General features: G+C 40.0%; 2 protein-coding genes across 3 annotated transcripts in view; both read left to right on the top strand.

The window, feature by feature from the left end:
• Positions 1 to 1,459: 1,459 nt before the first annotated feature.
• LOC112570338 (cytochrome P450 3A24-like) lies at positions 1,460 to 10,142 on the top strand. The gene is made up of 14 exons (XM_025248728.1): positions 1,460 to 1,524; positions 2,508 to 2,604; positions 3,391 to 3,443; positions 4,115 to 4,190; positions 4,617 to 4,731; positions 5,268 to 5,355; positions 5,954 to 6,105; positions 6,717 to 6,838; positions 7,140 to 7,218; positions 7,452 to 7,609; positions 8,114 to 8,202; positions 8,476 to 8,613; positions 9,044 to 9,200; positions 9,508 to 10,142. The coding sequence occupies exons 1-14, from the start codon at positions 1,460 to 1,462 to the stop codon at positions 9,586 to 9,588; spliced, it is 1,470 nt and encodes a 489-aa protein (XP_025104513.1). The 3' UTR covers positions 9,589 to 10,142.
• A 7,095-nt stretch (positions 10,143 to 17,237) lies between these two features.
• The window catches only part of LOC112571315 (cytochrome P450 3A24-like), a 21,806-nt gene continuing 12,133 nt past the window's right edge, over positions 17,238 to 26,910 (top strand). The window contains exons 1-15 of one of the 2 annotated variants that reach the window (XM_025250229.1): positions 17,238 to 17,352; positions 17,550 to 17,660; positions 17,911 to 18,007; positions 18,449 to 18,501; positions 19,168 to 19,261; positions 19,597 to 19,722; positions 20,324 to 20,412; positions 21,062 to 21,213; positions 21,651 to 21,772; positions 22,075 to 22,153; positions 22,377 to 22,534; positions 23,046 to 23,134; positions 23,400 to 23,537; positions 23,978 to 24,134; positions 24,361 to 24,993. In XM_025250229.1, the coding sequence (XP_025106014.1) occupies positions 17,596 to 17,660; positions 17,911 to 18,007; positions 18,449 to 18,501; positions 19,168 to 19,261; positions 19,597 to 19,722; positions 20,324 to 20,412; positions 21,062 to 21,213; positions 21,651 to 21,772; positions 22,075 to 22,153; positions 22,377 to 22,534; positions 23,046 to 23,134; positions 23,400 to 23,537; positions 23,978 to 24,134; positions 24,361 to 24,438 (1,497 nt within the window). In that variant the 5' untranslated portion in view covers positions 17,238 to 17,352; positions 17,550 to 17,595 and the 3' untranslated portion in view covers positions 24,439 to 24,993. Of the gene's footprint in view, positions 17,353 to 17,549; positions 17,661 to 17,910; positions 18,008 to 18,448; positions 18,502 to 19,167; positions 19,262 to 19,596; positions 19,723 to 20,323; positions 20,413 to 21,061; positions 21,214 to 21,650; positions 21,773 to 22,074; positions 22,154 to 22,376; positions 22,535 to 23,045; positions 23,135 to 23,399; positions 23,538 to 23,977; positions 24,135 to 24,360; positions 24,994 to 26,910 lie in introns of those variants that run through there. The other variant, XM_025250226.1, reaches the window with a different exon arrangement.

The raw sequence follows: 26,910 nt of genomic DNA, 5'->3' as shown, positions 1-26,910 counted from the left end.
ATACATGTATTGTTTTACAAGGAAATTGGTATGAGCAATTTTGTCTTTTCCTACAGCGTGTGAATGTGTGTATGCGTGCATGTATGTGTGTATAAGAGTGAAGACAGAAAATATTTGTGTGTGGTACGATAAAAACATTTTGTGTATTTGTGTACGTTTGTGCATGTGTGTGTGTGTGTCATGTATGTTCGTGAATGAAATAATATTTGAGTGTGGTTTAGAGAAACTATTTCTTATCAAATTTAATGAGATATCTGGATACAATTTATGTAACGTCATTGCAATTGATGGTACCGTATATAATGAACATTAATGATCGATATGACAAAAACGCGAAAGGTCTCTCTCTCTATATATATATATATCATACACAGGGAAACTAAATAAAAAACAAAAATATTACAAGAGAAATGATCTGAGATACAAAGAAATTTTCATAATAGTAATTTTAAAGGAAAAAAATGACTCCTTTGTAAACGCCCTTAAAAGAGAAATGTAAATGATTTTATGAATTATTTAATACTCCCGTAAAAGCAAATGACATGGCTTAAATTTAATGTATTATGCAAACATAAAAATATTTTTCCTACAGTGTTTTTTTCTTGCCATGCTGTGGGTTAAATATATATATATACACATTAGGCTAATTAGATTAATATTTATTACAGAATTAGTAATATTAATTTGGTTGAACAGTGAATAACTGAGTCCTAAGCTTGAAGAGGTCACAAGAAGACTTCCGCCTGTATTGTCGGTTCTGGACAGTCCAGTTTAATTTAAATTACTACTGTATATAGAACAGACACAGAGGTAAGTCATGGTAGGTAACTGTCAAAACTACAGAAACACCTACGGTTATTTCCCTTTAAACAACCCTCCCTTTATTCATTTTCTTTTAAGGAGAAAAAATGAGCAATTCGTATGCAAGATGCATATTCTACAGCATCACTCCTCTCTGAAATTCTAGGGTCATGCAAGTGAAAGGTGAACTGCCCTGTCCTACTTGTAAAAGTGCAGAAATCGGTTAGAGTACAGCTGTACCCAACGTCTATGCACCCTGCATCCAACCAACTGCGATTAGCTGCTTCTATAATTATTAGGAGGGAGCATACTGGAGCAAGGTTGGTGTAGCATGAAGGTTGACGTGTCCTGTGCTATATAAGCCTTAAGCTCCCCTATAGACACTAGACCTCAGCTGAACTTTCATCCAGCAGACGAGGTTCGTTTTCCAGCTCAGTTAAGCTCAGCTCTTGCTTGCGTGGAAGCTTTTGCATAAATGTTTTTGTCCTATTTCACATTTTGAGGGCGCCAAGGCATTGTTGTGCAATGAAAGGAACTGCGGAGGTTACATGAAGGCAGAAGCCCGAGTACGAAATAGCAGAAAGTTTACTATGTTTTTTAAAAAAACTTTTTCAGGGCAAAGTGATTACTGCGAGGCTCACATGACAACTTGCACAAGATGGAAATAACGGACTGGATTGTGGCTATTGGGATGGTTCTAGTGATCCTTGTGCTTCTGTACATGTAAGTAGCAAAGTCATGACAATTATGTACATTTACATTTTTCGAAACATTACCTACTATTTAATTTTCTTGGACTATTAAGTTCTATATGTATGCAGCCGGCACTTCTAATCAAGAAAGTGTCTGCCTCTGTGTATGTGCGTGTGTCACGGACCAGTCTGTTAGGAACAGGGGATTGTTGCCCCTGTCTTTTGTTTGTCAGAGATTATTGCCCTTACCAGTATCGGAGAGTGTTTTTGGTTGCGTCGTGTTTAGCGTCAGAACAGACGTCATTTTATGACGTAGTTTTAGATTGTGGGGAGAGTGAAAATTTTTGGAAGAAGCAGACGACGGGACAGGCGTGAAAGTGGTCTGACTGTACGTGTGGAACAGGGACCGGTAAGAAGTAAATTAGTTGCTTGCCCAGTCAAGGAACTACGAAGGGACTCATTGGGAGTGTGGAATCCCAACGTAACCGCCGGAGAGGTGATGAGAAGCGGACGGAGAAGATTTTTGGAGAGAGAGAGAGAACGGACGGAAAACTGAGGAACTGTCTGACTGTACGTGTGGATACAGAGACGGTTGGGAGAAAGGACGAGTAGCGGACTAGAGTGTATGGATTGTCCGTTTTGGGGAACTTGTGCATGTGCAATTCAAGGAGGATTTCATTTTGGGTGTGAGTAACAAAGACTAACGATTTATTCAAAACATACGACAGTTTGGAGTTACAGGTCGCTGTGTGGAAGACCTACGGACTTTGTGTATATTTAGTTAATGTTGATTGATTTAAAGTTTCGTTGCCCTCGACAAATCTTTGTGATATGTGATTGAAAGAACACGCAAGGGGACGCGTGTGTGTAGTGAGTGAAAGTGTGATCTAAAACAGCGTTTCCCTGACAGCGTGTAGGGAGACGGGGGTTTATTAAAATGGTAATAAATGTTGTGCACTCTGACGGACGGTAACATTTATGATTTGCACGCATCGTTTCAACTATTTGCCTCAGGTATGGCACGTGGACATTTTCTTACTTTTCTAACCTCGACATCACAGGACCTAAGCCTGTTCCCTTTTTTGGAAACGCCCTGGAGATATGGAGGAAGGTAAGACCTAATATAGTAGTAACAGAAAATATTGTCATGGCTCTAGTATTGAAAATCGATAAGACCGAGACCGAGAAACAGAGAGAGAAATCAATAAGCTGGCAACATAATTTGTATCACTCTATCCCTCAAATGTGTGTGACTGCCACGAGCAGTTAACCTGATTAGGGTACATCAGGAAGAGAACATTTTAATACACTGCGTCCAGGAAATGGTTAGCGACACAAAAAATTAGACGAGTGAAGCTTCTTCTAGTTGTTATTGTTGTTGTTATTATTATTATAACAGTTAGCGGCAGAAAGTAAACCATTTACCCTGGTAAGTTATTATATAGCAAACAAAGCCGTCGTTGTAGTTTCCTCATTACATTATCAACCCATCTCTGCTCTCTTTTACTTGTCAATAGTTCTAGTTGTCTTTACCATCTTTCGACAGTGAAATCATATAAACACGAGATGGTTGATGTGAATTAAACAGGACTAATAATACTTCGACGATTTTACACGAATCTCTAAGCCTTTAAATGTCAAGCATTATTACACAGCCCTTCGCAGTTCACCTGCTGGACCTATGGGCAACTTTATCAATGAAAAGAATCGGGACACTGACTACCCGACAAGACAGAGTGTCCCCTGTAGCTTGCTCTGTCCTTCTCTTACACTTAAGTGTGTGCAGGTCTAGGGTCAGAAAATGCAAAGTGATCTGTAAGAGCTAGACATACAAAATGTGAAATCTGGTTTATCTCAGACTGATTTGTAATGATATCTCAGTGACACATGTTTACAGGGATTATTCGAAGTTTCACGAGACTGGCAGAGACAGTACGGGAAGATCTTTGGGTAAGTTTTTTTTTTTCGCAGTTTTTTTGTATTTTTCAGCGAAATCATAAATGCATCGATATGTTAATCTAATATTGGACGATATTAATATAATATTAAAATCATGTTGATCCAACATCATAATGCAGATGCACAGTCTTATGTAGGCAGGCTCTGTCGTCACAGCTCACTAGTCACATATCATCAGCTGTCATCAGGCAGTGAACTGACCGACAAACGGATGTTAAACGTTTGTCAACCATTTACGAGGTCTGCCGTCTGATGTTAATAAGGGTTAACGGTGTCCTATAATAAGTGAGTCAGGGCTGGTATTTTCACCTTGTACAAGATCCCAGATTCCTTAGGCACTTGTTCTCGAATGTCTTGATTTTCACATTTCACAACCGTAAAGCAGAATTGGAACTACGACGGATTTGTACAGATTTCTTTGCTGATATAAAATACTCTTGAGTGAACCTCCATTTACCAACACGATCACTAATGGTGTTGCATGTGTCGTTAAACTAAATGATCTTTAACATGTGTCAGTGAAGACCATCACAGGACTGTTACAAGTGTAATTCATGATGTAATAAACTTGGTGGAAAACTTGGTTTACTTGTCCTCTAGTATGCTCTTCAGTTCTTATCTGTATATCATTCTGCTTTCAAAGTGTTCTATTTTATGAGGAGACCAATCATACTCACAACTGACCTAGACATTGTGAAGGAAGTGTTCCTGAAAGACTTCACCAACTTTACAAACAGGGTAATGAAAACATTTCAGATCGCTTCCTTTAGGGCAACCTGTGATTAAAAAAAGCGTACATGTACTCAGTACTGTGTTGATGGATTGGCTAGATAGTGCAACAATGAATGTTGATTTGACAGAATTTTACAGAGATGTAAGTCTTTGTTATTTAAAAAAAGTAATGTACTTTCATGGATTTCTGTTAAATCAAGACAATACTGCGTTAATCTAATAGATAATAGATAATAACAAGTACAGTAGATGGTGTCCGGTCACTTAATCCCCAGACACTTCATCCCCGACACTTCATCCCCGACACTTCATCCCCTAGACTTTTAATCCCCAGACACTTCATCCAAATAATAGCTTGATGAATGCAAGGAGCAACATTACTTCCATACCTAACTAGCTTTCTACAATGTGCTGAAAAAAATCTGTAACCAGGGGAATGTTTCCAAGAGAGCAAAACCGTACCCAATGGAGTTCAGTCTGGCATTTGCAGAAGATGCAGACACATGGCGACGGTTGCGCCACACTATGACCCCGACATTCAGCACTGGCAAGTTGAGACTGGTCAGCAACTCACTGATAACTCTCTAATGAAAAATAGGATTCCTTGTATTGATGTGTGCAGCCTGTTTCCCCACCCATGGTTGCATCTGGGAACTTTTAACATAAACGGATAGAGTCACCTTGCGCGTACAAGTGCGTGAGTGTAATAGATATATACAGTATTTCATAGAGAAGGAAGGGTAGAGCGAGAGAATTAGAGATGTGTGATGTCATCTAGAACAATGATATCTATAGATATTATATCCAAGATAATTATATTATTCTTTTGTGTTTGTTGCACTGATGCAATCTGACTAAAACACGTCCCACAAATATGATATTTATTTATTAACATACCATTCTGACTACTTACAGATGGTCTTTACTTAGTAACTCACTATACTGACTGTACTGACAGATGGTCTTTACTTACTTATTCACTATACTGACTACTGACAGATGGTCTTTACTTAGTAACTCACTATACTGACTGTACTGACAGATGGTCTTTACTTACTTATTCACTACATTGACTACTTACAGATGGATCACATATCAGCCGGTGTTGTGAGGGCCTGTCTCACTTTCTGCAGAGGCTGACAGAGAAAGGAGAGCTTGTCGATGTCAAAAGGTCTGTGAAAGTATGCACATGGTGTGAAAAAGAAAACAGACAGACAGACAGGACAGACTATTTAAAGGGTGGAGGACTGGCGTTGACCTCACAAAGATGTTGACCCCTAGAAACGTAGGCAATACAACAACCTGACTGCTCAACATGTACCAATTACCGTTACCAAGAGACATGTTTTTCCCTGATCTTGCCATTCGCTTTAAAATTATAGATATGCATATTCGTCATTAAACAGTTGACTAAATTTTTTAATCCTAAACTCTAAGGCCATGAAGGTCGTGAAGTCGACATTACTAATTGGATTATTGTCTCATGCAAATCTTAAAACTTATTTGTGACAAACTTAATCATTTACGTTCCTGTTTTCATGTTTAGTCATCTATTATATCATGGGTCTAAGGCAACAAAGCTGTAAACTTGTAAACATTATGCTAGCATACCTTTAAGTTTTTGCTAGTAGACCTTTAACATTAGGCTAGAATACCTAAACATTGAACTAGAACACCTTTACATTCTGCTGGGAAACCTTTAACATTATGCCAGTGGACCTTTACCTAAAGTGAAGTCATCACTGACCACGGATCTCTGTGTCCACTAGGGTATTTGTAGCCTACACTATAGATGTCATTGCCGGAACAGCCTTTGGCATGGAAACGGACTTTTTGAAGAATGAGAATGATGCTTTCTTGCAAGCGGCTATGAACATGTTAAGAAAAGCGAGTACTTTTGGATTTCTTGAAGGCTTTTTAAGTGAGTAAAAAATTATGCAAATACTTGTGTGCATTTATTTATGCATGTCAAAAGTTTCTGATAAAGACTTCATGAGTGTTCTTCATTGGTTCTCCGATGGACTGTCAGGCTAAAAGCTTCTGTGGTACAGCTACATAACTAAATACGAGACAAATTCTTAAATTCTACAGGGCTTCTGCTAAGGCTAAATTCTTTGGGGTCCCAGGGACCCCTTCTTCAGATTTTTAGGGGTCCCTGTTCTTCGCCCAAATTTGAATGGGACCCCATTGACGAAAATTGAAGGGGTCCTCCGAACTTTTAATGCGTACTGTACGCAATTTTTTGCGTAAGCAGAAGCCCTGATTCCATAATTATTATTTTGAAGAATTAAGTCGCAGATTTTAGTGCGTAATAGAATAATAAACTGTCATAATCAATGATTAAAAATAAGCATCTCTGTACATGTATGTATTATTGACGTGATAGGTGACACCTTCCTGAGGTTCTACACGAAAAACAAATTTTCCTAACCAAAAGTCAAATTACAGCCATGGTTTTCATTGAAAGAACGAAAGATCTTATGGTGGTGCTATTTTACCAGTCTGCACTCACCCAATGTTATCTTATTGCAGTGATTTTTCCGTTCCTTCTGCCAGTCTTTTCATTTTTCGGGGGGACCAGCGTTTCAGCAGGAAAGGACCTTGCTCAGATAATTGAAAATCATCTAGAGGACAGAAGGAAGAACGGCGCAAACGTAAGTCACGTGACCGCTAACGTAATCCGGGAGTCGTAGCAGTCATTAGCTATTCTAGTGGATGTTTGACACTTTAATTTCCTTGAATTTGCGCATTTGTAATGCGCAGCATCAAGACCCAAATATTGTTATTGCAATCTCTACGCTGATATCGCTCTCCTCCTTGCTGAGGAAACTGGACCTTCACATTGTACCCTACGCTGTGTGAATATTTCATGATGCTGGCTAGAGGTTACTTCCTCTGTACTTAGTTCAGTGAAAGAAAAAGTAGAAGCTACTGTAATAAGATGTATTATTACAGGTGAAAGTGGACTTCCTGCAGCTGATGCTGGATGCAGAAGCATCAAAAGCCGAGGTAGCCGCCAGGCCTCAAGACAAACGTGAGTAGTCAGAGATTAATTAGAAAGATAAAAAGCGATAATGCAAGGCATATGTAAAAAAAAAAAGTACGGTGTCTGATCTGAGGACTGAAAATGATTGTAAATAATTGTGACAAGAAACGGCTGCTCTCATACACTATCTTTGTGTTACAGTAACACACCCCAGCGCACAAAACTTATTACACATCTTAATTTCCAGGTGCCTCAGAATATATATAATGTATGATTAACAGATATGACGAAGGTTGAAATCATCGCTCAGGGTATCACTATTTTACTGGCTGGCTACGACACGACGGCGGCGACCTTACAGTACATGGTCTACTTACTGGCCCTCAATCCCGACAAGCAGGAAAAACTATACAAAGAGATCATCGCAGCTATTGGTGACGTAAGTGCACGTGACTCCCACAGGAACTGACTAGAAATATCCGCTTCACACGATTTATTCCAAGCACTTAAACGGTCTTTTAGTGTCCATAAAACAATCTTTAATAAAGAATATCAACACGTGATAAGAAATAGCAGATATCAGAAACGTTTTCCTCTAAGAAATTTACAATACAGCAAATGTAAGACTATTAATTAATATTGATAGACTGTTTTATGAGCCGTTTCGTGACATACGAACAGAAGAAAATTAATGTGACAAAGGTGTCAAACCATCATAATATTTGACCTTCAGGCGACTGGCATAGACTTTGTCCAGTTTCCATCCAGAACACTTCTTTGATATACAAATAGCTGTCTGTTGACTACGTGTCTAATATATATATACACACTTGTGTCTGATATAGCTGTACATTGTATAAGGCTAGAGACCCCAATAAAAAATCAGTTTGCGGAAATGCTGCAAAAACACAAAACTAGCAAAAAGACGATAATTATGTTCCAGGCTCCACCTACCTATGAGAACGTGATGGGCATCAAGTACCTGGACAATACTCTTCGGGAGACGTTGCGGTGTTTTCCCCCTGCTGTCCTGTGAGATCTTTATGATTATACCTTATTGTCACCTTGTCGTTTCGTTCAGTTTCCAACCCACCCAATAGTTACTCATATCCCGCCATTTTCAAGTTATTGCTGACGAGTCACTTTACTACACGGTTGATGTCTCTGTAATGGCTTCACTCTACCGATAGCTCATCGACTTTCTCCCCCACAGGACACAGTGAAACGAAGCGTGAAATTCCTGTTTATGTTGATAAATCTAGGTACGTCTTTTAAGTTACTCTAAAAGTTGAACACTTCTTCCAGGGTTGCTCGTCAGGCAGCGGAGACAAGAACTATCAAAGGTGTTGTTATTCCAGCTGGAAGCGTTATTGCTGTTAATATCTATGGCGTTATGCAAGACGAGGATATCTTTCCTGAACATCACAAGTTCATCCCAGAGAGGTGGGGAGAACAAATAAAAGACTAGCAATGGCATTCATCAGATGCTGCTGTCACTCAGTTTTGCTCCCCTCACTAAGAATTCTGGTTAAAAAAGGAATGACAGGATTCGCACTTACAACTCTCGAATCAGCTTTGTGAATATGAAGCTCTTCATAAATATTTGTATTATATACTAGTTAACTAAAGAGTATACACTTGTTTGCAGTTAGATGTCTAGCAAAGAAGCTGTCAAATGGGTAAGCAGTGTTGGTTACTTGACTGACCGATTGACTGACCGATTGATCGATTTCAGAAGGTTACTGAGTCATCTCATAATTATTGTGATTATTAAAAACGTTAAATGGATTATAGAGATTTGTAGAACGAAAAACACTTTAAAAAATCAGAAACTATTCATTCCTGTCTTCCTCATCATCTGCTGTTTTCTAAGGTTCGACGATGAGAACATCTCGACTCTGTTACGAGAGTTGGCTTTCGGGGCGGGTCCCCGTCAGTGTATCGGCATGCGACTGGCGCTGTACGAGGCCAAGATGGCGGCTGTAACGATCATACGACGGTTCAAGTTCATTAAAGTTCCGGAAACAATAGTAAGTAATTAATGTGCGCTGAAAGAACGTGTGATTTCGACTTCGAATGTGTGTTGGTGAAAGTGGAAACAATTGTCTCGTTGTGTTCAGAAGTCTAAGAATTCTTGATCGCCTCTGTGGCCTTTAGTTATGCAGGTGAATGAAAAGTAATTGTCGACAAAGGACACAAATAAAAAAACAAATCCTTCTATAACTATAGACGAAGGGCGCCCACAAATACTTGTGTGTTTACTAGTCACAGCTATTTTAATTTTTCCTCCGAATATTACATAAAAATTACTAAAGATTTCTATGAACTCGTTCTTAGGAAACCATCTCTTTCAAGAAGTCGTCGATGGTGTCCTCGCCTATCAAGCCTATCCTAGTGGGAGCGGAACTACGCCAGTAACCAGTAAACCTCCCATCTCCGGAAACCTGACGCAACCAGTCAACCTTCTGAGCTGTCTGAGACTTTCAGTAACCGGCAAACACTTCAACCTCTTTTGTATCTTGTAGAAAACAGTAATCCTTGCACCACTTTGCAGACATACGTAGGCCAGGAAGCATTCTTAGCTTTGGGAAACCTTAAATAACCAGAAAACTCTTGAGTTCTCTAGAGATATACAATAGAAAAAACAGCACACAGCAGTCTGGTATCCAACGGAATGCACACATTCGCTTCACACCGCAGTTAATCAGACGAAAACCACGCAGTTGCTTGTGATAAGTTGAAGAAGGTAAATTCAGCAAACAGCCGTTAAACACAAGTCAGGTGAAAACCACTCATTGCTTCCCACAGTAGTTAAGAGCTAGCGAGAAAAGAACCCCGCACAGTCGCCATAAGAAATTATAACATTCATTTTCGTATCAACTGAACAAGATTGTTTAACTTTACAGCATAAACTTTTAGTATTTAATATCAAGTATCTGACATAATAAACAATTAATGAGTGACTCGTTCTCACAGAGGTTTTTCATCACCAGAGGTAAAAGTGAAGCACATGTTTAGCGCGCACAAGTTTGAATGAGAGTATGAAGGAAGAAGAGAAGGAGAAACGATGCCAGCATGGGTGTGTTTAAAGTAAAGAAAATTTTTTTCTAGGAGGTAGAAATTGAGGCCAGTGCTTGCCAGAGTCGTGTAGCATCGCCCTGTGCATTTCCACGAGCTGCAGACTGGCTGTCAACACTCACTAGGTCATAGCCACCGAGAAAAGGCGAGCAAAAACATTTGTTCCTCCTTGTAAAGGGCGACTTGTACCACTAAACAACTCGCTTACAATACAACCAAACTGTAAATGAAGCTGTGTAAAGTCGAGGGCACACCGTGGACTAGACAAGGACTAGGTTGTAATGTACCACGAGTTTAACGGCTGCGGCTGTACATTTGCATAATTGAAAGGGCGGAGACTGTTTCGTGTACAGACTTGCGTTGAGGAGCAATGCTTATAAACAAATGTCTTTTAGTGCCAGTCTTAAGGATTCGAGGATTTGGTAAATGGCGAATATGGAAGGGAAAGAGGTTTCACGGTATTGCAGCACACTAACTACAAATATGGTGACCCTATGTGAAAGAAGATGAAATCGTAAAAGAAAACTCGTATAAAAAAATTCACGATGCCGCATACAGCACAGATACCGTTAAGATGCTGCACAGGTGAAAATGAGTTCACATCAAAACCGGAAGAGGACAAACTATTTTTTCTATTTGTGTGTGTGTTGGGGGGGGGGGGTTCATGGCAAATTCTCATGCCGGATCATGCAAGAGTAGAGGATAATTGAATGCTGTCCCCGTTAGGTCTTACACTTGTGCCAGTACATAGCTCGGTGAGGGTAAAATTGTACCGGGCCAGGTAACCCCGGGCGACTGACCAAGTGATTAACACGATAAATGTGTGATTTGAATAACACATACGCTCGTAAGGAAAGTGCTCTTCACACTTTAGAGAACAGCGAGATACAGACAACATACAAAGAACGGAGAGATAAACAACTGTGCTGATGACTGACAAAAGACAAATAGAAGGGAAAAAGAGCCGAAAGTATTGAGATTCTACAGAAGCAAACGAGCAAGGAAGTAGCCAGTAGACTAAAGAAAAGTGTGTGTGTGTAGGAGGTTGGGGTGAAGACTAGCAATGAGTGGACTGTTGTTGGGAGAAATTCTGAAGGAAGAGATAAGTCTTTAGCACACTTTCAAAGGATTCAATGGTAGGTGGCGCATATGGAAGAGGACCATATATTGTTGTTCTGGTGACAAGAATAGTTAGGATAAAGTCATCAGACGGAGAGCACAGTTTTCTGGTTGATACGTAGGGTAAGGGAAGTTTAGAGAAATACTTCAGAAGCCTGCAAAGTAATTTAAAAACACCAGCACAGACAGTTTGTACTGAATGCAACTGCGGATGGGTAGCCAGTGGGGAGGTGTGAGATGGTCTCGTTTCCGAGCTCTAAGCACCAATCGAACAGCACAGTTCTGTACTTGTGGAGTTTATGAACGATACATGAGCGAGCAAAGAGTTGCAGTAATCAAGCTCAGTAAGAGCAAACGCACAGACAAGAGTGTTGGGAGCGCGTGTACAGAGAATGCCCATCTGGGTGTTATCAGATATGAGTTGAATCATGCTAGTGCGGATCCAGAAATCCAGTAGGGGATGTGGAATATTTGAAGGAGCAGACAGTGGTCGAAAGTGTCGAATGAAGCAAAGGGTCAAGTAAAGTTCTTGTAGAAACATCACCACTGTCGAGGGAAGATATGTCTAGCACAAACCTGGACAAGGGGCTGCCCGCAGGCCGGATCCGGCCCGCCTCCTGTCTCTGACCGGCCAGCCCGCTTGGCCCGCCCGCCAGTATATATACTATATATACAGTATTGGGTAAAACTGAGTTAACTATATTAGTCCGGCCCTCTAAAACCCTCCCAATTTCTCATGCCGTCCCTTGGGAAAATTAATTGCCCACTCCTGAAGTAGAGGCAAAATTCCGAGTGAATGCGGTCCTTCAGTTGTCCAACCCAGACTTTTATTCAGCAGATAATTTATCAAAGTAGGTACGTCTCGAATATAGATAAATATGACTAAGATCGCGTTTTATCTATTTCAACAGAAGCAAACATAGTTTTCCTTTTAAAATGTTGGATACAAACTGTTCTGGTGGTTGTTTGTAGCTCAATTTGCTAAAGCGCCTGCTAGTGAGAATCGTATCTCAGCTCCGATGCACCTGTTTCTAAACGTGACACCTGTTTACCGGCTGACTTTCGGTGGTTTTCTACGGATAATTCCTTACCCATGCGTGTATACTTTTCCCTATAATTACTGGTTGTGTTTTTACTGTCACTATGTCCAGGTCAGCTGCAAGGGCAGGTGCTTCCATTCAAATCGCTCCACTACCTCTACACTAAACTGGCAGTGCCCAATAGCTCTAGAACAAATAAAATAATTGTGCTTCTACCCGTATTGTTTATGTACGTATTTCGGTCTTTTTCATCTACAGCACAGGTGCCATTTTAGGACTGTTAAGTCCCAGGCATTACAAAATTGTAGTAGAAGCTTTCCAAAAGATGAAGCAGTTTGATTTTCCTTTTCTTAATGTTTGTACAAGTCTCAAAGAACAGCAATATCATTATCAACTTCTTTGTCAAATCATGCAGAATTATAGTTTTCCGTTGTAGCCGTAAAATCACCACCAAGTAGGTACCAGCAGTGTCTCTCAAAACTACAGATACAATGTAGAATGCACTGTTCAACAAGGCAGGTATTCGATTTGACCTGAATATCATACAGTGGCCCATAAACGCCACAAAACACATCTCTATCACTACCAAAATCTACTTTATCAAACTTCAATAAAACCAAATCGTCGACCGTACATAGCAGTCAATGTACAAACTCACTAAATAGATTTTTTAAACTCAAACAAGGATACCTCCAGAAGCTCGTCCTCTAGAGGTTAGTTTAGAAGTAGGACTGAAGTATTGTTCAGTCAGAGAAACACTCCAGCCTACTGCTAAATTAAAAAAAAGTCTCTGTACAATATACAATGTCATACCCGTGTACAAAATCAGGATTGTTTATGTTCCAGTTCAAGATATGAACGATTCTTACGGGTAAGTCCGGTGTTGTGTCCTGTTGAACGAAGCCACTGTCCGAAACTAGCGGATGCCACCAAGAGCCAAAACTAGGCATTGTACCTGTCTCATTTATAGTAAGGTCAACATGTGCCAAATGAAAGCCATTATTTTAAGTGTTTAAGACTTGCTGGCGCGACATCATGCTGGATAAACTAACGTTCAGTAGCTTTATTATTATTTTCTATTTATTTATGCTTACCTTGATTTGGTCTCTTTTATGAGTCAATGGAACTAATACTTCACGAAATATTCCTACTCATTTTATTTTTGTAGCTTAAAAAGTGTTTTAAATGAGATCGCGGTGCTGCTTACTACGCCGGAACATCATCTTTAGTTCGTGACGAAAGCGAGACGACATGGTGAGGTAGACGAAGAAGTTGACCGATGGGTTGACCATGGCTATAGCAAGACCCACTGTGTTGGTTGCGAAGAACAGGTTGCCGTAAAGACCATCTGCGCGGAACTCTGGGACAGCGAAGCGAGTCAAGACCAGGAGCATGTTAGGCGCCGTGCACAGAATGTAGAGACAAGATACTATAACCAGCATCCTCATCAACACCGACTGACCTTTAAAGTAGAAGCGACCGCTGTGGCTACACAAAGGAAAATGACAAAACATAACAAACGAAATATTGTTGCAATGAAGGCGAAATTCAGTATATTTTGTCTTTAGATTGCCAAGAAAAGTAAAATTACTATTTGCTTTAAATTGTTCACACGTTTCAGATTTGTGAAATATGCTTTACAAATATTAGACAACTTGATGCACTTCTGGATTAAATTTTTATATTTGTGCAAAGCGTAGCAACGTACAGAAAAAAGAAAAGAAAGATGTGGCTAACGAGGTAGGCCACGAACTTGTCTTACTGGACTGCTGGCAGACGATTTTTCCCCCCACTTAACTTCTAAACCGAGGTTGGTGTGTGCAAAGCTTCCGGTTTATTCACATTTCAGATTAACTACTAAAACGAGGCAGGTGTGTACAAAACTTCCGGTCTAGTCACATTCATTGTTGAAGCTCGCCGAGACTAGAAGCAGAGAACTTCGCAAGAGGCTAAGGCTTGGTCTCGGCAGATAGCAATCCACCTATACACGTCCGTGGTTAGTTTTTACGTGATCCATGTTTGTCGACCACCGTGGAAATATTGATACAAATACATAAAAGTGTAGAATGTTTCCCTAATGCAACAAGATAGGGGACTGCTCTACAGGAATATCTTGAAAGAGTCCTTTTTACCTGGGTTTTACAAGGGTTCATTGAAATGCATCTTTCTGATGCCATACGACTTTTTCAATGTGGACAACAATCTGAGTTACGACTTTACCATGAACAGACAAATGTATATCCACATTTATTCATCGAAATAACGTATTTCTGCATTAAGGTGAGAAATGTGATTACTGACCTGGTTGTTAGTTTTCTCCATTTCAAAGCGATTCGTAGTTTGATTACTGTCATAAATGTCGATAAAAATATCGCGGTGAAAGTCAAGAAAGAAACAACTGACAAGACGATACTTTCGACAATTCTGAAAAAAAACTGTTGGTAAGGTACAGGTCCGTTAAAACTAGAAAATATTCTCCAGTGATCGGATCTGCCACGGATGAAATGCTCTCCTTGACGATGTATACACCGCACAGACCTTGTATCAGTAACAGTGTTCCCGAAATGATTATCGCCATCGTCTTCGTGCTGATGAGTGTGGCGGCCTTCATGGGAAACATCACACACACGCACCTCTCTACGGCGATGATCATCGTCAGACAACCGGACGAGTAGGCAAACCCATAGGCAAAATTTGATGTGTGTTTAAAGACTAACATTTTCCACAACTGCTCTCCTCCAGGTGTAAGTACACGCACTAAGCAGTGGGAGACACCTATTAGCAGTGCTGCTACATACAGGAGGTCGACGAAGGCGAGACAGAAAAGACAGAGGTTCATCCGGTCTCGGAGTCCCTGACCATAGAAGATGAACATGCTGAGGATGTTGGTGGGTGCCCCGATAAAGAAAAGTAGTGGAATGATGCGACAATGTACGGTTTTTGCAATCAGTTGATATGTCTCATAATCAATGATACTACCACTGCTCTTCGGAGTGAGGTTCGTTGGGGTCACATTTATGTGCGAAGTCACATGATCCGTAATACAGCACATAGTTCGGTTATTCGAGAAATTGATTTTTTTTATTCTGTGAAAATAATTGTATGTCGCTACAAACAAAGTAAAGGGATAATTATGAGTTGTCAGAGACACAGTTAGTCTAGAGAGTAATGATACAACTCTGTGTACAGAATAGAAAAGCTTTGGCTTATATTTGCTTTCTACAAAAAAAAAAAAAAAAAAAAAAGTCGGGGTGGGTGGAGATAGGCGTGTGTATATCTATCAGGATACGAAGTTTGGCGAATCCATGTGTGTCTCTGTATGTATGCATGCGTGCGTGTATGTGTGCGAAACTGCGTAAGTATATATGTTTCTGTATACGGATGTGTGGGTGTGGTGTAGTAAAAAATGTGTCTTTTATTAAAGAAAATATCCATAATACGACTACCACAAGTACACTCAACATTTGATTTTTAAAAAAATTTCATTAAAAATAAAAAAAGATAAAGATTTTATACATTTTTTATTCTAAAATTTCCTTGGAAAATTATATTTCAATGTCAGTGCGGAAATTGGATTTCATAGGAGCTTTTATTTTTAATGCAATGACCTGACAATGAGTATTATAACGTGTGTCTGTAATTTACTTTGTATATGAGTGAGTCGGTTGTAGAACCAAGCGGGCTTAATGTGTCATTGTCTTTATAATTAGTGTAGAAGGGCTCGGTTGGATGGTGTTTTGTTGCCGATACTCTCAGAACAAGGCGGCACTCGGAAAAAATACAAATGTTGAATCTCTGCAGGCAAAAGTCTATGTGATCAATTAAAATATTTTTAAAAGTTTAAACCCTATAGGTTGTACCGCATATTCTTATATTCGTACCTACGTACTCTACACCTAAAGAATTTATTAGAAAGTTCATCATCATCATCATCCACTCCTTAACGGGTACTATCTTATCACTAGTTACTCCAGTGCAGGTCGTTTGGGAGACACAACAGCAGCCATTGCGCGCCACCTGCGACGATCTTGCCCAGTGTTTGATAAAGAATACAATTATCATTTACTCATTTTACTGACTCACTTTTCCCCTGAACGAAACTACCTTTTTAAATAAACCAATCACAGCCAGCCATGCAGAGAGTTTGAAAACAGCAAAGACAAAACCGCAATAACTACAACAGCAGGTTCTGATCAGCTGAAAAGCTAAAATGTGAAAATCCTTAAAGTATGAGTTCATGCTATAAAATATTGTCGGTTCTGGACAGTCCAGTTTAATTTAAATTACTACTGTATACAGAACACACACAGAGGTAAGTTATGGTAGGTAACTGTCAAAACTACAGAAACACCCACGGTTATTTCCCTTTAAACAACCCTCCCTTTATTCATTTTCTTTTAACGGACAAAATGAGCAATTCGTATGCAAGATGGAAATTCTACAGCATCACTCCTCTCTGAAATTCTAGAGGTCTGCTGCTAATATTCACGACTACCATTTAGAAAATTCACGAAGAAATAACAAGGCTGCGCTTTGAAACCAACTTTTGTTGAGTGTAGTCAGCGAACAATCTATTTACAGAAAACAGACGCTGCTGAGATGCTGCTCAGATTTGGCCGACATCAAAACCTACGGAGGTCAAAGGTCAAGCTCACGTTTTGGAGGCGTGGAGGGTCATGAATAATTATCCAGCAGGATCATGCAAGTGAAAGGTGAACTGCCGTGTCCTACTTGTACCAATGCAGAAATCGGTTAGAGTACAGCTGTACCCAACGTCTATGCACCCTGCATCCAACAAACTGCGATTAGCTGCTTCTATAATTATTAGAGAGGGAGCATACTGGAGCAAGGTTGGTGTAGCATGAAGGTTGGTGTCCTGTGCTATATAAGCCTTACGCTCCCCTCAGACACTAGACCTTAGCTGAACTTTCATCCAGCAGACGAGGTTAGTTTTCCAGCTCAGTTAAGCTCAGCTCTTGCTGCGTGGAAGGTTTTGACATGAATGTTATTGTCCTATTTGATATTCTGAGCATGCCAAGCACTGCTGTGCAATGAAAGAAACTGCGGAGGTTACATGAAGGCAGAAGCCCGAGTACGAAATAGCAGAAAGTTGACTTTGTTTTTTTTAAAAAACTTTTTCAGGGCAAAGTGATTACTGCGAGGCTCACATGACAGGGACTTGCACAAGATGGAAATAACGGACTGGATTGTGCCTATTGGGATGGTTCTAGTGATCATTGTGCTTGTGTACATGTAAGTAGCAAAGTGATGACAATTATGTACATTTACATTTTTCGAAACATGACCTACTGTTTAATTTTCTTGGACTTTAAATTCTATATGCATGTAGCCGGCACTTCTAATCAAGTAAGAAAATATCTGCCTCTGTGTATGTGCGTGTAGGGGGGAGGCGGGGGTTTATTAAAATGTTAATAAATGTTGTTCACTCTGACGGACGGTAACATTTATGATTTGCACGCATCGTTTCAACCATTTGCCTCAGGTATGGCACGTGGACATTTTCTCACTTTTCTAACCGTGACATCCCTGGACCTAAGCCTGTTCCCTTTTTCGGAAACACTCTGGAGATATGGAGGAAGGTGAGACCAAAGATAGTAGTAACAGAAAATATTGCCATAGCTCTAGTATTGAAAATCGATAAGACCGAGACCGAGAAACAGAGAGAGAAATCAATAAGTTGGCAACATAATTTGTATCACTCTATCCCTCAAATGTGTGTGACTGCCACGAGCAGTTAACCTGATTAGGGTATATCAGGAATAAAAAAAATTAATACACTGCGTCCTGGAAATGGTTATACACAAATAATTAGACGAGTGAAGCCTTGTACCATGTTTTTTAAAAAATTATTATTATAACAGCTAGCGGCAGAAAATAAGCCGTTTGTCCTGGGTAGTTATTACATAGCAAACAAAGCCGTCGTTGTAGTTTCAAAGTGATCATACAGACATACAAACTGTAGAATCTGGTTTATCTCAGGTTGTGATTTGTAATGATATCTCAGTGACACATGTTCGCAGGGAATATTCGAAGTTGCACGAGACTGGCAGAGGCAGTACGGGAAGATCTTTGGGTAAGTTTTTTTTCGCAGGTTTTTATCTTTTTCAGCGAAATCATAAATGCATTTGATATATTAATCTAATAATGGATTACACTAATATAATATTAAAAGCATGTTGATCCAACATCATAATGCAGATGGAGCATCTGCACATGCACAGTCTTATAGGCTCACTAGTCACATATCATCAGCTGTCATCAGGCAGTGAACTGACCGACAAACGGATGTCAAACGTTTGTCAACCGTTTACGAGGTCTGCCTTCTGCTGTTAATAAGGGTTAACGGTGTCCTATAATAAGTGAGTCAGGGTTGGTATTTTGACCCTGTACAAGATCCCAGATTCCTTAGGCACTTGTTCTCGAGTGTCTTGATTTTCTTCGACGCACCGGCAAACAGAGTTCACATTTCACAACCGTAAAGCAGGATTGGAACTACGACGGATTTGTACAGATTGCTTTGCTGATATAAAATACCCTTGAGTGAACCTCCATTTACCAACACGATCACTAATGGTGTTGCATGTGTCGTTAAACTAAATGATCTTCAACGTGTGTCAGTGAAGACCATCACAGGACTGTTACAAGTGTAATTCATGATGTAATAAACTTGGTGGAAAACTTGGTTTACTTGTCCTCTAGTATGCTCTTCAGTTATCTGTATATCATTCTGCTTTCAAAGTGTCTATTTTATGAGGAGTCCAGTCATACTCACAACTGACCTAGACATTGTGAAGGAAGTGTTCCTGAAAGACTTCACCAACTTTACAAACAGGGTAATGAAAACATTTCAGATCGCTTCCTTTAAGGCAACCTGTGATTAAAAAAGCGTACATGTACTCAGTACTGTGTTGATGGATTGGCTAGATAGTGCAACAATGAAATTTTGATTTGACAGAATTTTACAGCCATGTAAGTCTTTGTTATTTAAAAAAAGTAATGTACTTTCATGGATTTCTGTTAAATCAAGACAATACTGCGTTAATCTAATAGATAATAGATAATAAATAGTACAGTAGATGACAGATAATAGCTTGATGAATTAAAGGAGCCACATTACTTCTATACCTAACTAGCTTTCTACAATGTGCTGAAAAAAATCTGTAACCAGGGGGAGGTTTCCAAGAGAGCAAAACCGTACCCAATGAACTTCAGTCTGGCATTTGCAGAAGATGACACATGGCGACGGTTGCGCCACACTATGACCCCGACATTCAGCACTGGCAAGTTGAGACTGGTCAGCAACTCACTGATAACTCTCTAATGGAAAATAGGATTCCTTGTATTGATGTGTGCAGCCTGTTTCCCCACCCATGGTTGCATCTGGGTACTTTTAACATAAACGGATAGAGTCACCTTGCGCGTACAAGTGCGTGTGTGTAATAGATATATACAGTATTTCATAGAGAAGGAAGGGTAGAGCGAGAGAATTAGAGATGTGTGATGTCATCTAGAGCAATGATATCTATAGATATTATATCCAAGATAATTATATTAGTCTTTTGTTTTTGTTGCACTCAAGCAATCTGACTAAAACACGTTTCACAAATATGATATTTATTTATTAACACACTATGTTGACTATTTACAGATGGTTTGTATATAGTAACCTATTATGTTGACTACTTACAGATGACCTTTACTTTGTAACTCTTATACTGACTGCGTACAGATGGTCTTTACTTACTTATTCACTACACCGACTACTTACAGATGGTCTTTACTTAGTAACTCACTATACTGACTACTTACAGATGGTCTTTACTTAGTAACTCACTATACTGACTATACTGACAGATGGTCTTTACTTACTTATTCACTATACTGACTACTTACAGATGGATCCATATATCAGCCGGTGTTGTGAGGGCCTGTCTCACTTTCTGCAGAGGCTGACTGAGAAAGGAGAGCTTGTCGATGTCAAAAGGTCTGTGAAAGTATGCACATTGTGTGAAAAAGACAGACAGACAGACAGACAGACAGACAGACAGGAAGACTATTTAAAAGGTGGAGGACTGGGGTTGACCTCACAAAGATGCTGACCCCGAGAAACGTAGGGAATACAACAACCTGACTGCTCATAATATACGTTACCGTTACCAGGAGACATGTTTTTCCCTGATCTTGCCATTCGCTTAAAAATTATAGACAGGCATATTCGTCATTAAACAGCTGACTAAATTTTTTAATCCTAAACTCTAAGGCCGTGATGATTGTGAAGTCGACATTACTAATGGGGTTATTTTCTCATACATATCTTAAAACTTATTTGTGACAAACTTAATCATTTACGTTCCTGTTTTCATGTTTAGTCATCTATTATATCATAGGTCTAAGGCAACAAAGCTGCTGAACAACTTGAAGTTCCATTACCCCGCCCATCTATGTGACAGATTTGTAAACATTATGCTAGCACACCTTTAAGTTTTTGCTAGTAGACCTTTAACTTTAGGCTAGAATACCTAAACATTGAACTAGAACACCTTTACATTCTGCTGGGAAACCTTTAACATTATGCCAATGGACCTTTACCTCAAGTGAAGTCATCACTGACCACGGCTGTCTGTGTCCACTAGGGTATTTGGAGCCTACACTATAGATGTCATTGCCGGAACAGCCTTTGGCCTGGAAACGGACTTTCTGAAGAATGAGAATGATGCTTTCTTGCATGCGGCTATGAACATGATAAGAAAATCGTCTACTTTTGGATTTCTTGAAGGCATTTCAAGTGAGTAAAAAAAATATGCAAATACTTGCGTGCATTTATTTATGCATGTCAAAAGTTTCTGATAAAGACTTCAGGAGTGTTCTTCATTGGTTCTCCGTAGAACTGTCCGGCTAAAAGCTTCTGTGGTACATCTACGTAACTGAATACGTGACAAATTCTTAAATTCTATAATTATTCTTTTAAAGAATTAAGTCGCAGGATTTTAGTGCGTAAGAGAACGATAAACTGTCATAATTAATGATTAAAACTAAGCATCTCTGTACATGTATGTCTTATTGACGTGATAGGTCAATCAACTCTCCTGAGGTTCTACACGAAAAAACAAATTTTCCTAACTAAAAGTCAAATAACAGCCTCCGTTTTCATTGAAAGAACGAAGGATCTTATGGTGGTGCTATTTTACCAGTCTGCACTTATCCAATGTTATCTTATTGCAGTGATTTTTCCGTTCCTTCGGCCAGTCTTTTCATTTTTCTGGAGGACCAGCTTTTCAGCAGGAAAGGACCTTGCTCAGATAATTGAAAATCTTCTACAGGACAGAAGGAAGAACGGCGCAAACGTAAGTCACGTGACCGCTAACGTAATCCGGGAGTCGTAGCAGTCATTAGCTGTTCTAGTGGATGTTTGACTCTTTAATTTCATTGAATTTGGGCACTTGTAATGCGCAGCATCAAGACCCAAATATTGTTGTTGCAATCTCTACGCTGATATCGCTCTCCTCCTTGCTTAGGAAACTGGACCTTCACAATTGTACCCTAGGCTGTGTGAATATTTCATGATACTGGCTAGAGGTTACTTCCTCTGTACTTAGTTCAGTGAAAGAAAAAGTAGAAGCTACTGTAATAAGATGTATTATTACAGGTGAAAGTAGACTTCCTGCAGCTGATGCTGGATGCAGAAGCATCAGAAGCTGAGGTAGCCGCAAGGCCTCAAGACAAACGTGAGTAGTTAGAGGTTAATTAGTAAGATAAAAAGTGATAATGTGAGGAATAGGTAAAAAAATACTGTGTCTGATCTGAGGATTGAGAATGATTGTGAATACTTGTGACAAGAAACCGGTTGCTCTCATACACTGTCTTCGTGTTACAGTAACACACACCAGCGCACAAAACTTAATCTTAATTTCCAGGTGCCTCAGATATATATATGTATGATTACCACAGATATGACAAAGGTTGAAATCATCGCTCAGGGTATCACTATTTTACTTGGTGGCTACGACACGACGGCGACGACCTTACAGTACATGGTCTACTTACTGGCCCTCAATCCCGACACGCAGGAAAAACTATACAACGAGATCATCGCAGCTATTGGTGACGTAAGTGCACGTGACTCTCACAGGAACTGACTAGAAATATCCGCTTCACACGATTTATTCCAAGCACTTAAACGGTCTTTTAGTGTCCATAAAACAGTCTGTATTAAAAATATCAACACGTGATAAGAAATACCAGATATGATCAGAAACGTTTTCCTCTCAGAAATTTTCAATGCATCAAATGTAATACTATTAATTAATTGATATTGATAGACGATTTTATGAGCCGTTTCGTGACATACGAACAGAGGAAAATTAGTGTGACAAAGGTGTCAAACCATCATAATATTTGACATTCATCGACTGGCAAAGACGTTGTCTTCAGTTTCCATCCAGAACACTTCTTTGATATACAAATAGCTTTATGTTGACTACGTGTCTAATATATATATACACACTTGTGTCTGATATATCTGTAAGTTGCATAAGGCTAGAGACCCCAATAAAAATGAGTTTGCGGAAATGATGCAAAAACACAAAACTAGCAAAAAGACAATAATTATTGTTCCAGGCTCCACCTACCTATGAGAATGTGATGGACATCAAGTATCTGGACAATACTCTTCGGGAGACGTTGCGGTGTTTCCCCCCTGCTGTCATGTGAGATCTTTATGATTATACCTTATTGTCACCTTCTTGTCTTTTCGCTCAGTTTCCAACCCACCCAATAGTTACTCATTTCCCGCCATTATCAAGTTATTGTTTTACTACACGGTTGATGTCTCTGTAATGGCTTCACTCTACCGATAGCTCATCGACTTTCTCCCCTACAGGACACAGTGAAACGAAGCGTGAAATTCCTGTTTATGTTGATAAATCTAGGTACGTCTTGTAAGTTACTCTAAAAGTTGAACACTTATTCCAGGGTTGCTCGTCAGGCAGCGGAGACGAGAACTATCAAGGGTGTTGTTATTCCAGCTGGAAGAGGGATTGCTGTTAATATCTATGGCGTTATGCAAGACGAGGATATCTTTCCTGAACATCACAAGTTCATCCCAGAGAGGTAGGGAGAACAAATAAAAGACTAGCAATGGCATTCATCAGATGCTGCTGTCACTCAGTTTTGCTCCCCTCACTAAGAATTCTGGTGACCAAAGGAATGACAGGATTCGCACTTACAACTCTCGAATCAGCTTTGCGATTATGAAGCTCTTCATAAATATTTATATTATATACTAGTCAGCAGTTAAATGTCTAAAGTGTATACATTAGTTTGCAGTTTGGTGTCTAGGAAAGAAGCTGTCAAGTGGGTAAGCAGTGTTGGTTACTTGACTAACCGATTGACTGACCGATTGATCGATTTCAGAAGGTTACTGAGTCATCTCATCATTATTGTGATTATTAAAAACGTTAAATGGATTATAGAGATTTGTAGAACGAAAAACACTTAAAAAATCAGAAACTATTTATTCCTGTCTTCCTCATCATCTACTGTTTTCTAAGGTTCGACGATGAGAACATCTCGACTCTGTTACGAGAGTTGGCTTTCGGGGCGGGTCCCCGTCAGTGTATCGGCATGCGACTGGCGCTGTACGAGGCCAAGATGGCGGCTGTAACGATCATACGACGGTTCAAGTTCATTAAAGTTCCGGAAACAATAGTAAGTAATTAAGCTAAGAATTCTTGATCGCCTCTGTGGCCTTTAGTTATGCAGGTGAATGAAAAGTAATTGTCGACAAAGGACACAAATAAAAAAACAAATCCTTCTATAACTATAGACGAAGGGCGCCCACAAATACTTGTGTATTTACTAGTCACAGCTATTTTAATTTTTCTTAAGAATATTTCATAAGAATTACTAAAGATTTCTATGAACTCGTTCTTAGGAAACCATCTCTTTCAAGAAGTCGTCGGTGTTGTCCTCGCCTATCAAGCCTATCCTAGTGGGAGCGGAACTACGCTAGTAACCAGTGAACCCTTCATCTCCGGAGACCTGTTGCAACCAGCCAACCTTCTGAGCTGTCTGAGACTTTCAGTAACCGGCAAACACTTAAACTTCTTTTGTATCTTGTAGAAACCAGTAATCCTTGCACCACTTTGCAGACATACGTAGGCCAGGAAGCATTCTTAGCTTTGGGAAACCTTAAATAACCAGAAAACTCTTGAGTTCTCTAGAGATATACAATAGAAAAAACAGCAGTCTGGTATCCAACGGAATGCACACAGTCGCTTCACACCGCAGTTAATCAGACGAAAACCACGCAGTTGCTTGTGATAAGTTGAAGAAGGTAAATTCAGCACACAGCCGTTAAACACAAGTCAGGTGAAAACCACTCATTGCTTCCCACAGTAGTTAAGAGCTAGCGAGAAAAGAACCCCGCACAGTCGCCATAAGTAATTATAACATTCAGTTTCGTATCAACTGAACAGGATTGTGTAACTTTACAGCATAAACTTTTAGTATTTAATCAATGTCATTTTATATCAAGTATCTGACATAATAAACCATTAATGAGTGACTGGTTTTCACAGAGGTTTTTCATCACCAGAGGTAAAAGTGAAGCACATGCTTAGCGCGCACAAGGTTGAATGAGAGTATGAAGGAAGAAGAGAAGAAGAAACGATGCCAGCATGGGTGTGTTTAAAGTAAAGCAAACAAGTTTTTTTTCTAGGAGGTAGCATCGCCCTGTGCATGGCCACGAGCTGCAGACTGGCTGTCAACACTCACTAGGTCATAGCCACCGAGAAAGGCGAGCAAAAACATTTGTTCCTCCTTGTAAAGGGCGACTTGTACCACTAAACAACTCGCTTACAATACAACCAAACTGTAAATGAAGCTGTGTAAAGTCGAGGGCACACCGTGGACTAGGACAAAGGACTAGGTTGTAATGTACCACGAGTTTAACGGCTGCGGCTGTACATTTGCATAATTGAAAGGGGCGGAGACTGTTTCGTGTACAGACTTGTGTTAGGAGCAATGCTTATAAACAAATGTCTTTAAGTGCCAGTCTTAAGGATTCGAGGATTGGTAAATGGCGAATATGGAAGGGAAGAGGGTTTCACGGTATTGCAGCACACTAATTACAAATATGGTGACCCTATGTGAAAGAAGATGAAATCGTAAAAGAAACTCGTATAAAAAATGTCACGATGCCGCATACAGCACAGATACCGTTAAGATGCTGCACAGGTGAAAATGAGTTCACATCAAAACCGGAAGAGGACAAACTATTTTTTCTGGAGGGGGGGGGGGTCGTGGCAAATTCTCATGCCGGATCATGCAAGAGCAGAGGATAATTGAATGCTGTCCCCGTTAGGTCTTACACTTGTGCCAGTGCAGAGCTCGGTGAGGGTAAAACTGTACCGGGCCAGGGTAACCCCGGGCGACTTGACCCAGCGACTAACACGATAAATGTGTGATTTAAATAACACATACGCTCGTAAGGAAAGTGCTCTTCACACTTTAGAGAACAGCGAGATACAGACAACATACGAAGGACGGAGAGATAAACAAATGTACTGATGAGTGATGAAAGACAAATAAAAGAGAAAAAGAACTGAAAGTATTGTGATTCTACAGAAGCAGACGAGCAAGGAAGTAGCGAAAAGTGTGTGTGTGTAGGGGGTTGGAGTGAAGACAGACTAGCAATGAGTGGACTGTTGTTGGGTGAAATGCTGAAGGAAGAGATAAGTCTTTAGTAAACTTTCAAAGAATTCAATGGTAGGTGGCGGATATGGAACATGAGAACTGCACAGTCGCTGAAAATCCTGTGACCATATATTGTTGTTCTGGTGACAGGAATAGTTAGGAGAATAGTTAGTCATCAGACGGAGAGCACAGTTTTCTGGCTGATACGTAGGGTAAGGGAAGATCAGAGAAATACTTCAGAAGACTGCAAAGTAATTTAAAAACACCAGCACAGACAGTTTGTACTGAATGCAACTGCGGATGGGTAGCCAGTGGGGAGGTGTGAGAAGGTCTCGGTTCCGAGCTCTAGGCACCAATCGAACAACACAGTTCTGTACTTGTGGAGTTTATGAACGATACATGAGCGAGCAAAGAGTTGCAGTAATCAAGCTTAGAAAGAGCAAACGCACAGACAAGAGTGTTGGGAGCGCGTGTACAGAGAATGCCTATCTGGGTGTTATCAGTTAGATATGAGTTGAATCATGCTAGTGCGGATCCAGAAATCCAGTAGGGGATGTGGAATATTTGAAGGAGCAGACAGTGGTCGAAAGTGTCGAATGAAGCAAAGGGTCAAGTAAAGTTCTTGTAGAAATACCACCACTGTCGAGGGCAGATATGTCTAGCACAGACCTGGGCAAGGGGCGGCCCGCAGGCCGGATCCGGCCCGCCTCCTGTCTCTGACCGGCCCGCCCGCTGGCCAGCCCGCATATATATATATACAGTATTGGGTAAAACTGAGTTAACTATA

This window comes from Pomacea canaliculata, linkage group LG8, assembly GCF_003073045.1.
Source record: "Pomacea canaliculata isolate SZHN2017 linkage group LG8, ASM307304v1, whole genome shotgun sequence".
NCBI lineage: Eukaryota > Metazoa > Mollusca > Gastropoda > Architaenioglossa > Ampullariidae > Pomacea > Pomacea canaliculata.
Note: the sequence above shows the minus strand (reverse complement) of the source record. Positions and strands in the feature narration are given on the sequence as shown.